This window comes from Macaca mulatta, chromosome 11, assembly GCF_049350105.2.
Source record: "Macaca mulatta isolate MMU2019108-1 chromosome 11, T2T-MMU8v2.0, whole genome shotgun sequence".
NCBI classification, from domain to species: domain Eukaryota; kingdom Metazoa; phylum Chordata; class Mammalia; order Primates; family Cercopithecidae; genus Macaca; species Macaca mulatta.
Window position 1 is genome coordinate 75,855,816 of NC_133416.1, and position 11,787 is coordinate 75,867,602.

Consider the following 11,787-nt stretch of genomic DNA (forward strand, 5'->3'; position numbering starts at 1 on the left):
TGTGTAACTTCTAATAATCTTTTATGTTATTCCTTGCTGAACTTCTCCCTTCATAAAAGAAGTAGTACATTAGTTTTTCTTTTTTAAGAATGTCTCTTTGTCAGCCCAGAACTTTTAAATTTAAAGTCTTACATAAAGGATTACTTATAGTAGTATGTTAAAGGAGCTTCTTTAATAGAAAAAAAATCTCAGCTTTGGCTTGTTACTCATCGGGTTATTTTAAATACTTGATTGAATCACTAACTTATGTAGCTTGCTTACTCATATTTTCAGAAAGAAATAGAAAGTTATATCTAAGAAAACTATCTTAGAGTAGCATTTAAAAGAATCACATGGTTAAATTGGTGAGCATACAATATATAATTCCAGATTAATAATCCAATAAGTTTTTTCTATAATTTATTTTTATTTTTATTTTTATTTATTTATTTATTTATTTATTTTTGAGACGGAGTCTTGCTCTGTCGCCCGGGCTGGAGTGCAGTGGCCGGATCTCAGCTCACTGCAAGCTCCGCCTCCTGGGTTTACGCCATTCTCCTGCCTCAGCCTCCGGAGTAGCTGGGACTACAGGCGCCCGCCACCTCGCCCGGCTAGTTTTTTGTATTTTTTAGTAGAGACGGGGTTTCACTGTGTTAGCCAGGATGGTCTCGATCTCCTGACCTCATGATCCGCCCGTCTTGGCCTCCCAAAGTGCTGGGATTACAGACTTGAGCCACTGCGCCCGGCCTTATTTTTATTTTTTTGAGACAACAAGGTCTAGCTCTATTACCAAGGCTGGAGTGCAGTGGCGCTATCTCTGCTCACTGCAACCTTTGCCTTCTAGGCTCAAGCCACCCTCCCTCGGTCTCCCGAGTAGCTGGGATTACAGGCATGTGCCACCATGCCCAGCTAATTTTTTGTATTCCTTGTAGCGAAGGGGTTTTGCCATGTTACCCAGGCTGGTCTCAAACTCGTGAGCTCAAGGGATCCGCTCTCCTTGGCCTCCCAATGTGCTAGGATTACGGATGTGAGCCAGCATGCCCAGCAGTATTTTCTATAATTTAATAGAGAGCTGTTAAATATGAAAATACACTAAGGAAAGTTAGATGCTTTCATAATTTTGTATAACTTGAGGGAAAATGATGTTTACTGGAAGTACAGGTGTAAGTTAATTCTACTAATTTGTAGAATATCTTTAAAAAAAAAAAAAACCCTGATGTTACTTTTTCTTTTTTTCCCATTTCATAAATAGGAGGATCGTTTAAAAATTGATGTAATTGACTGGTTGGTATTTGACCCAGCGCAGAGGGCAGAAGCACTGAAACAAGGCAATGCAATTATGAGAAAATTCTTAGGTATGCTATATTTTTATGCAGCTTCAAACTCCTGGGCGCCATTCTTCTTTCTACCTCAGCCTCCCAAGTAGCTGGGACTACAGGCACCTGCCACCACACCCACCTAATTTTTAAACATTTTTTTCTAGAGATGGGTTCTCACTATGTTGCCTAGGCAGGTCTCGAACTCCTGGCCTTGAAGCAGTCCTCCCACCTTGGCCTCCTGAAGTGCTGGGATTATAGGCGTGAGCCACCACACCCAGACTTTTTATTCTTTTTTTAAACGTTTTTATTCAAATTCATGTGTTTTTGAATTTGGGGGAGTTGTTTTTGATCCTTCCATGGGGAGGGAAAAACCAGCCACTCTTTATCAAACATGATATTATGAAACAAAACATTTTAACGGTGAATTTTCATTATCTTAATCAATTTTGCAAATAATCGCAAGGCTATCAGACTTTGAAAACTTAATTGCTTCAAGACATAGAAGTATGTAAAAGTAACTGCATTTGGTGTATCCTTTTGTGATAGTATCACATTGGGATAGGAAAAAGCCAGTCTATCAGGTAGAAAGATCACCAAGACTTTTAACAGAGTGCTTTGGGCCCTGAAATAGATACAGGTCACTGTAAAATTTGGAAACCAGTGATTTGACTCCTTTAGAAACCATTACAGGGAAGTCCACGGGTATTCAAAATTGTGTGTCTTTTTTCACAGCATCAAAAAAGCACGAAGCTGCAAAAGAAGTATTTGTGAAAATTCCTCAGGATTCTATAGCAGAAATCTATAATCAGTGGGAGGAACAAGGAATGGAAAGTCCACTTCCTGCTGAAGATGATAATGCTATCAGAGAACATTTGTGCATCAGAGCTTATTTGGTGAGACTGTAAAGAAAGCCACAAATGTGCCTATCTTCATGATGATTTTTCGGATTCACTCTCAGAGTTTGAACTTTTTTCTAGAAGTAGTGTTGGTTCATCTTACCTTTCTTGTGACTATAGTGCTGAGTCATCCACAAGGGGACTGACATGACCTTGTCTTCATTAGCATGATTCTCTAATCGATGCTAACCAACCAAGATCATCTCACATGGTAGATAGTGTCTATGATGTCTGGAAGTTATGTTTTCTTAAGATTTTGTGAACGCATGTCTCAGCTTTAAATTTCTGCTTTTATCAATAACTGAGAAAAAGCAAGATGCTGTAGGTTTGTTATGACTGAAATAGCAACATACTCATTCAAAATTCATTCAAGGCCAGATGCGGTGTCTCACGCCTATAATCCCAACACTTTGGATGCCAAGGCAAGAGGATCGCTTGAGCCTGGGAGTTCAAGACTGGCCTGAGCAACACAGTGAGATCCCCCCCATCTCTACAAAAAAATAAAAACGAAATTCGCCAGGCATAGTAGCATGTACTTGTAGTCCCAGCTACTTGAGAGGCCGAGGTGGGAGGATCACATGAGCCCAGGGAGTTGAGGCTGCAGTGAGCGGAAATCATGCCTTATCTTCATTAGATCATGCATTCCAGCCTGGGTGACAGAGCAAGGTCCTGTCTCAAAAACAAAAAAAAAATTTATTCAATAAATAATTATGTAATTATAGTGGGTTAGGTAGTAGGGCCAAATCTGTGGATAGCACCCTATCCTTGCCCTCTAAAAACTAATAGGCTAGTTAAGAAGACAAGTACACATGCCTATGTTACAGAGCGATAAATGTCAAGATACATACACAGTCAGGGTGCTGATATTGGAGAAGATGCCAGAAAACACAATATATATACCTTGTTTGTCACTTGACAAAACATTTATTCATGATATGAATTTTTGGAGGCAAAAAATATATATATTTAACAGTTTTTATTTCTTGATGCTGCAAAATTATTTCTAAGAATCAAATGTTAAAAATTTTGGTGAAACGATAAAAGTGAAAACTTTTGTTATTTTATATTTTGGTTCTTTATTTTACATTTTAGGAAGCCCATGAAACCTTTAATGAGTGGTTTAAGCATATGAATTCAGTTCCACAAAAACCTACTTTGATACCTCAACCAACTTTTACTGAGAAAGTGGCTCATGAACACAAAGAAAGGAAATATGAAGTAAGTTAAATATGGATCTGGGATGTGCCTATTGCATCTTATAAATGTATGTTGTATATTTAAATAGATCATTTCTTCAGCACTATCTTTCTATCATAACAGGTAATCTTCCTGTTAATGTCCTGCTTTGGGAGACACAATCTGTTTAGTTACTGTTCTGTAGGTAATTAACCAAACAAGAAAAATGCCTTCAGGTGACATGAACATTCATTTACAAAGTTAACATTTTAGCATTTTATTTAACTGCAGTCTGTTGATACTTATTTTTGTATTTGGCAGACTGAAACGTCAACTCTTTAGAATGATGTTCTATATGTATGTTCCTGTCTGTACTTTACAAATACATTATTTATTGGGTTTTATACATTATATGCTGCCTTGTGTTTGTTTTGCAGATGGATTTTGGTATTTGGAAAGGGCATTTGGATGCCCTAACTGCTGATGTGAAGGAGAAAATGTATAACGTCTTGTTGTTTGTTGATGGAGGGTGGATGGTGGATGTTAGAGAGGTAAGCTGTGTGCATTGTTTATAGCCAAAAACCGAAACAGTCACCATGTTTTTTTTAAAATGTTCTGTCTCTAAATGGAAGCATCTACAGATTTTACATAATTGTAGATATAGCTAAATCCCATATTTTAAGCTAAACTGAAAATACTAGCTAGGGAATGGGAATATTTGATTCTTGGATAAAGTGTTAGTTCACATTTACTGTGTTCACACAGGATACAAAAATCTAATTTTTAAAAATTCTGGAGCTAAAAATTTAATTATACATGTATGTGACTCCATTTACAGATATAAAGATAACTCGAGTAGTATCAGTAAGGCATAGCTAAGGTAGGGGCTCTCACCTCTGGGCTGTCCATTTTAATGACTTGGCAAACTTTTAAAAAATACTACAGGGTTCTACTCCCAGAGATTCTGGTGTAATTGGTCTGAGGTAGGGCAGGGGTTTGTTTTTGTTTTTTTAATCACCTGGAGTGCTTTAATGTAATATATAGCCTGTGTTGAGAACCAGTTACAGAAGTATTAAGTGCCATAAGAAAGGCACAAGTTAAGTATTTTCTGAGTACCAGAAAAGAAAAGATTGTTTCCACCTGAAAGGGAACTGGAAAGTATGCTTGAAATGTATAACATTTAACTGAATCTTGAACATACTGGTAGAATTTGGATGAGCTGAGATGGGGAAAGGAAGGATACTGAGATAATAGTCATATAAGGGAAAGACATTGCAGCCTGACCCTGGTGCATGACAGAAACAATGAGTAGCTTAGTTTATCCTTTGTAGACCTGATGAGCTGTCTGAGAACTGGAAATGCTGGCTTCTTGGATATTCGATGTATTATTTTGAACAAAGAAAATGATAGGAGTGTTCTTGATATCTTTCCTTTTGCTATTCTTCATACTCTCATCTATTTAATACTTTTTCTTTAATTTTAGCTGCTGCTTTTTTTTTTTTTTTTTTTTTTTTTTAGCCTCTCTGACCAGAAGGAAAAAGAATAGAGGCGGGACAGTGAACTAAATTTGAGCCCCTATTTGCCACTATTACTGAGGGAGTAATTATCTCAAATGTCTCCACTTTATTTTTTTGTTGTTGTTTTAGAGACAACATCTTGCTCTGCCACCCAGGCTGGAGGACAGTGGCTTGATCATAGCTCACTGCAGCCTCAAACCTTTGGGCTCAAGCAGTCCTTCTGCATCAGCCTCCCCAGTAGCTAGGACAACAGGCACACGCCATCATGCCTGACTGTTTTTTTTTTTTTTTTTTTTTTGAGACTGTATCTTGCTGTGTTGCCCAAGCTGGTCTTGAATTCCTAGCCTCAAGCTGTCCTCCCCCCTTGGCCTCCCAAAGTGCTGGGATTACAGGCATGAGTCACTGTGTCTCCACCTTTTTTTTTTTTTTTTTTTTTTTTTTTTGAGAAAGAGTTTTGCTCTTGTCGCCCAGGCTGGAGTGCAATGGCACAACCTTGGCTCACTGCAACCTCTGCCTCCCAGATTCTCTTGCCTCAGCCTCCCAAGTACCTGGGATTACAGGCATCTGCCACCATGCCCAGCTAATTTTTGTATTTTTATTAGAGATGGGATCTCACCATGTTGGCCAGGCTGGTCTTGAACTCCTGACCTCAGGTGACCCACCTTCCTTGGCCTCCCAAAGTGCCGGGATTACAGGTGTGCGCCACTGTGCCCAGCCGAGTCTCCACTTTTTATCCTAACGTTCATAATAGAACTCCCTTGACTTGTTTTAAACCTTCCACAGGTTCCTCTGGCAAAACCTTTCTCATCTGATTCGTGCTGATTCTTTTGAAGATAAAATTGTAATGTTGTAAAATGCTAATTAAGTGTCACTTAAATTTTGAAAAGACTTCAGTGCTTTACTTATATATAAATCTTTGCTATTCTAATTATTAATTAAGTAGATTAGGTAGTGAAAGCCACAAAATAGTCTGGGGTCTCGTAAAATTGGAGTTGAGGTCAAGCGTGGTGGCTCACGCCTGTATTCCGAGCACTTTGAGAGGCTGAGGCGGGTGGATCACCTGAGGTCAGGAGCTTCAGACCAGCCTGGACAACATGGCAAAACCCCATTTCTACTAAAAATACAAAAAAAATAGCCCAGTATGTTGATGCATGCCTGTAGTCCCAGCCACTGGGGAGGCTGAGGCAGGAGAATGGCCTGAACCCAGGAGGCAGAGGTTGCAGTGAGCCGAGATCGTGCCACTGCACTTCAGCCTACGTGACAGAGTGAGACACTGTCTCAGAAAAAAAAAAAAGGAGTTGAGATGGAAGGCAATGAATGATATGCCATTTTGTTTCATCAGGGATTTAAAAATCAATATTCAGTCTCAATTATTTCTTTAAAACTAATCCAGAAAAGAGGTTTGTTGAACAGTTAAATGATTAATAACATTTTAATCACCTTTGTTGAGCCTAATACTCCTATATGGTCGATGACGTAGGGTACTGTTCAAGGCTTCTGCTAACACATGTCACTTGTATGTGAATTAGAAAATTGTAATTCTAGCCGGGAGCGGTGGCTCATGCCTGTAATCCCAGCACTTTGGGAGGCCGAGGAGGGTGGGTCACATGAGGCCAGGAATTTGAGGCCAGCCTGACCAATATGGTGAAACCCCGTTTCTACTAAAAATACAAAAAATTGGCTGGGCACAGTGGCTCATGCCCGTAATCCCAGCACTTTGGAAGGCCAAGGTGGGCGGACCACAAGGTCAGGAGATTGAGATCATCCTGGCCAACATGGTGAAACCCTGTCTCTACTAAAAATACAGAAAACTAGCCAGGCATGGTGGCACGTGCCTGTAGTCCCAGCTACTTGGGAGGCTGAGGCAGAAGAATCGCTTGAACCTGGGAGGCGGAGGTTGCAGTGAGCTGAGATCGTGCCACTGCACTCCAGCCTGGTGACGGAGCGAGCCTGTCTCAAAAAAATAAAATAAAAATACAAAAAAATTAGCCGGGTATGGTGGCTCGCACCTGTAATCCCAGCTACTAGGCAGGCTGAGGCAGGAGAATCGATTGAATCCAGGGAGGCGGAGGTTTCAGTGAGCCAAGATTGCACCACTGCACTCCAGCCTGGGCAACAGAGGGAGACTCCGTCCCAAAAAAAAAAAAAATTTTAATTCCCTTCCCTTACATAGATAGATTCCATGGCAAGTGCACACAGCATATAGAACAGAACACAGGCTAGATTTCAGCCCCACTGACTTGCTTGGCCAGCCACCCTTGTACAAGGCATGGCTGTATGCAATAGCCCAAGCATTATGTGCTTTTTTATATAGCTACCCCTCAAGTTTTTAAATAACTGGAATAGTCCCCTTAGTGTTGGGGCTGGTGGCACAGAGGGATGGCAGAGAAAATGGAGCAGGCAGGTCATCTTTACCTACCTTTCACTACCTCTACCTCTAGTACATTCTAGTCCAAGCCTCTGCTGTCTTCCCTGGCTTCTCACTGTTCTTTATACAACCTGTTCCTTACGCAGATGGACTAGTGACCCTTTCAGAATGGAATATATGCGACTCTCTTACTCAGAACTTTCTGATGCCGCCTTATTGCACTTGGAATAAAATCTTTCTTTTCTTGATGTACAAGAGTATACATACTTTTGTTTTGTTTTGTTCTTTTTTTTAAACTAACCCCCTAATCTTGTGGCCTACTGCTCTCCCGTCACTATATCCTAGCCTTCTGGGCCTCTTCACTGGTTCCGCTCTGCCTAGAATGCTCCTTCGCCAAGATATGTGCATGGATGACTTTGTACTTCTTTCAGCAGTCTGCTCCAATGTCATCTCTTTCAAGAACCTCTCCCCAACCCAGCCACCCTATTTAAAATAGCATGTATGCATGTGTATACACACACACACACACACACACACAAATAACACACACACCTGTCCCTTTTAATCTCCATATCCTGCAGTGGTTTTCTTTATAGCACTTAGCACAATCTGATATAATACGTATTAATTTATTTGCTTTTTTATGTCTACCCTCATTAGAATATAACCTTCATGAAGGGAGTAACCTTGTTTTCTTTATTTCTTTGACTCTGGCACTTTAAATAATGCTGAGCACATGAGAGGCTTTCAGTGGTACTTGGTAAATGAATGATAATTGTGTTACTGAGGTTAATGTACTGTCTTCAGATTAGGAATAGCTGTAATAACAGTACCAATCAACTCTTGCTATCAACACATATTAGGTAATGAGTTTTTCTCACATACAAGACACTATATATCCCTAGTGGAAATAATCTGTCTGTTTTACATATTTACGGGCTATTTCAAAGGTTTTGTTCATTCAGATGAGAAAAATGTCTTCAGTTTTAGCAGAGCTGTTTATTTACTTTTCCCTGTAGCAAATTGCTGGGTCTGTCAGCCATTACCCTGGATGGTTGCTGGCATCCTGCCCGCTAGTATCAGAATTCATTATAATTAGCAGAAGAGATTACCTGCAGCACACTCTGATATTATGGCAGCAACACGATTTAGGAAAAGCAAGTCTGTGTCCATCCTATGAGATGAAAAAGTAACCTGCTGCTTTTCAGGCAACAAGGAGTCAGAAGCCAGGGGCACCCGGCCTCTTTAACATAGACAGAAAGACTATATTGGAGCACAAATGGAAAGGTCCAGAAAGAAGCAGTCCTCTTATTCTTACTGGGTTCTAGGTTGGGATCACTAATATGATTTACAAATAAAACCTTGAAGTATTTAAAATCCACCTCTGAAGGTAGCAAGTATCTATTTGAGGAAAGAAATACAGGTGCTTCCCTTGTAAAGAAGCACTTTAATATTTGCTTTTATGTATTTATGCTTCAAACAGGATCAAAATATCAATAGTAATTTTTCCTATGTGTGGAAACCTGACTTAAATTAGCCCAAATTAGTACAATTACTCCTTGGTATTAATTACCAGATTATATTTTGTTGTTGATTAACCCCTCCACTTACATCTTCATTTGAAAAATGTTTTAGCAATTTAATATAGCCTCTCACATGAAGATATTTTTAGATATTCCATTAGGCTTTTCAAAGGAGCAGTTATTATTTTAGCTTATCCTGTTTTTATGTTTTTTGTTTTTTCTGCACTATTAGTGCTATTGATTTCCTTTCTGTTTTTAAGATTATTTCAGAAATTGTAGTGTGTCATTCCTGTAATCCCAGCACTTTGGGAGGCTCAGGCAGGAGAATCAGTTGAGCCCAAGAGTTTGATACCAGCTTGGGCAACATAGGGAGACCCCATCTCTGCAAATAATAAAATTATTATTTTTTTAAAATAAAAAAATTAGCCAGGCATGGTGGCACATGCCTGTGGTTCTTAGCTACTTGGGAGGCTGAAGTAGGAGGATCGCTTGAGCGCGGAGATCAAGGCTTCAGAGAGCCATGATTGTACCACTGCATTCCAGACTGGGCAACAGAGAGAGAGACACTGTCTCAAAAAAGAAGAAAAAGGTAAAAAAAGAAAAGAAAAAAAAAAAAAGAAATTATGTGTTTGGTTACTTTTTAATTATTTTAATTTTCAAATTTGTTGTAAGTAAATGTAGTGGGCATAAGAGGTTTACTCTTTTTTCTGTACTTTTACTGTTCACATCGATTTTAAGAAAGATCCATGTATGTATAAAGGAATGACAATTGTTTTTCCTACTTGTTTTCCTCATATATCTGTTCTGACTCATTAATTGTATTATTCAAGTCTATAGGTTCTGTTTTTCTGTTTTTAAAAACTATATGAAGAAATCGTAAATTCCATTTTCCTTGTTTATAAGAAAAGTAGTCTGCAGTGAAGTTGACCCTCCCTGTGTGCCCCTCCCCATATCCTCTTTTTTCCAGCAACAGTCATTGCTGTCAGTCTGGTGTGTCCTCTCAGGCCTCCTTAGAGCTATCTTGATTTATCTGTGTGAACATCCAAGGGAGTGGTGATTGTTTTCTGTTCTGATTTTTGCTCTAATGATATTCAGTTTCTAACTCATTCTTTTTATGCATGTTTTTATTCAGGACACAGTAAGTTTATTAGAAATACAAATGCAGAAGCATTTTATTTTCACTGTCATACCTCTGACCTCTCTGTAGTCTACTTTATTCATCTTCATACTTTTTTGCTGTTAAATCTTATCTACCAATTACATTCTGGATTTGATTCAGTACTTAGCTTTTCTTTTTGTAAGGATCTTTAGCTTAAATTGTTAAAATGATTTATTGATGTCTGTTTGTAGGATGCTGAAGAAGACCATGAAAGAACACATCAAATGGTTTTACTGAGAAAGCTTTGTCTGCCAATGTTGTGTTTTCTGCTTCATACAATATTGCACAGTACTGGTCAGTATCAGGAATGCCTACAGTTAGCAGATATGGTATCCTCTGAGCGCCACAAACTGTACCTGGTAAGTTCTAGAGCATTGTAGTTTTAAATTTTAATGATTTGATATGCGCTGTAGTAATATTTTGTGAAGATGTGTTTACATTTGTAATTGTTCTTGGATTTTCTTAAAGTAATAGTCCTGTTTTAATGTTTGTGCTTTTTTCCCAAAATGTGTATATATTTGTAAGCAGTTAGAAATATATAGACTGACTCTGAGAATTCGCCTTGAAATTCCTGAACCACTCTAATTTACTAGCCTTTGGCTACATAAATCTTAAAGAGGAATTTCTTCTTATATGAAGCTAATCAGATTGATTAGCTAACTAAGTTCATACTTGTCTTTGTTCTCATTCTTATTTCTCTTTTTAAAAATCAGGTATTTTCTAAGGAAGAGCTAAGGAAGTTGCTGCAGAAGCTAAGAGAGTCCTCTCTAATGCTCCTAGACCAGGGACTTGACCCATTAGGGTATGAAATTCAGTTATAGTTTAATCTTTGTAATCTCACTAATTTTCATGATAAATGAAGTTTTTAATAAAATATACTTGTTATTAATTTTTTCTTTTGCATTGCCATATAAAATTTAGACATTTGAATTTTGTACGTTTCAGAATATTATCGTGACACTTTGAACATGTAATGTATATATATCAGCGTTTCTCTGTATGCTTATTAATAAAACTATATAAAAACTAAAATTTTTGTTTTTACAAATTCGAGGATTGTCTCTTTATGAGAAAATTAAATTTTCTATTCTAGTTTTTTCTGTAATCATAAGCATTCTGATATTTTAAAATCATAAAGATGGGCCAGGCGTGGTGGCTCAAGCCTGTAATCCCAGCACTTTGGGAGGCCGAGACGGGCCGATCATGAGGTCAGGAGATCAAGACCATCCTGGCTAACACGGTGAAACCCCGTCTCTACTAAAAAATACAAAAAACTAGCCAGGCGAGGTGGTGGGCGCCTGTAGTCCCAGCTACTCGGGAGGCTGAGGAAGGAGAATGGGGTAAACCCAGGAGGCGGAGCTTACAGTGAGCTGAGATCTGGCCACTGCACTCCAGCCTGGGCGACAGAGCCAGACTCCGTCTCAAAAAAATAAAAAATAAAATAAAATCATAAAGATGATGGAAAGTAGATTTATTTTTAAGCCAGGTAAGTAATTTTTTATAAAATGTAGTATTTTTTGAATATTAAAAGTAAGACTATAACAAGAATGTTTTCTAACATAACATGCTATTATTATTTTAGTTATTTTGAAGACATTTCTAGTTTAGCTTTCATTTAGCAAACTTCCTATCAAAACAAGAGCATATAAAGACTTAGCATAGTACCTGGCACATAGTAAGCACTGAATACATTGGAGATTACAAATCCAGCTCTTCTAATAGGGGAAATACCATAAGTACATTTAAAAGGTGTCATTAAAAAATACAAGTAGTGGCTGGGTGCAGTGGCTCACGTCTGTAACCCCAGCACTTCGGGAGGCCAAGGCAGGCGGATCATCTGTTGTCAGGAG

At 38.5% G+C, this 11,787-nt stretch overlaps 1 protein-coding gene across 2 annotated transcripts in view; it reads left to right on the forward strand.

The window, feature by feature from the left end:
• The window catches only part of NUP107 (nucleoporin 107), a 56,181-nt gene extending 45,212 nt beyond the window's left edge, over positions 1-10,969 (forward strand). Inside the window, exons 23-28 of one of the 2 annotated variants that reach the window (XM_015152173.3) lie at positions 1,232-1,334; positions 2,031-2,191; positions 3,287-3,412; positions 3,808-3,921; positions 10,129-10,296; positions 10,651-10,969. In XM_015152173.3, the coding sequence (XP_015007659.1) occupies positions 1,232-1,334; positions 2,031-2,191; positions 3,287-3,412; positions 3,808-3,921; positions 10,129-10,296; positions 10,651-10,758 (780 nt within the window). In that variant the 3' untranslated portion in view covers positions 10,759-10,969. 2 annotated transcript variants of the gene reach the window in all.
• The last annotated feature ends 818 nt before the right edge of the window (positions 10,970-11,787 follow it).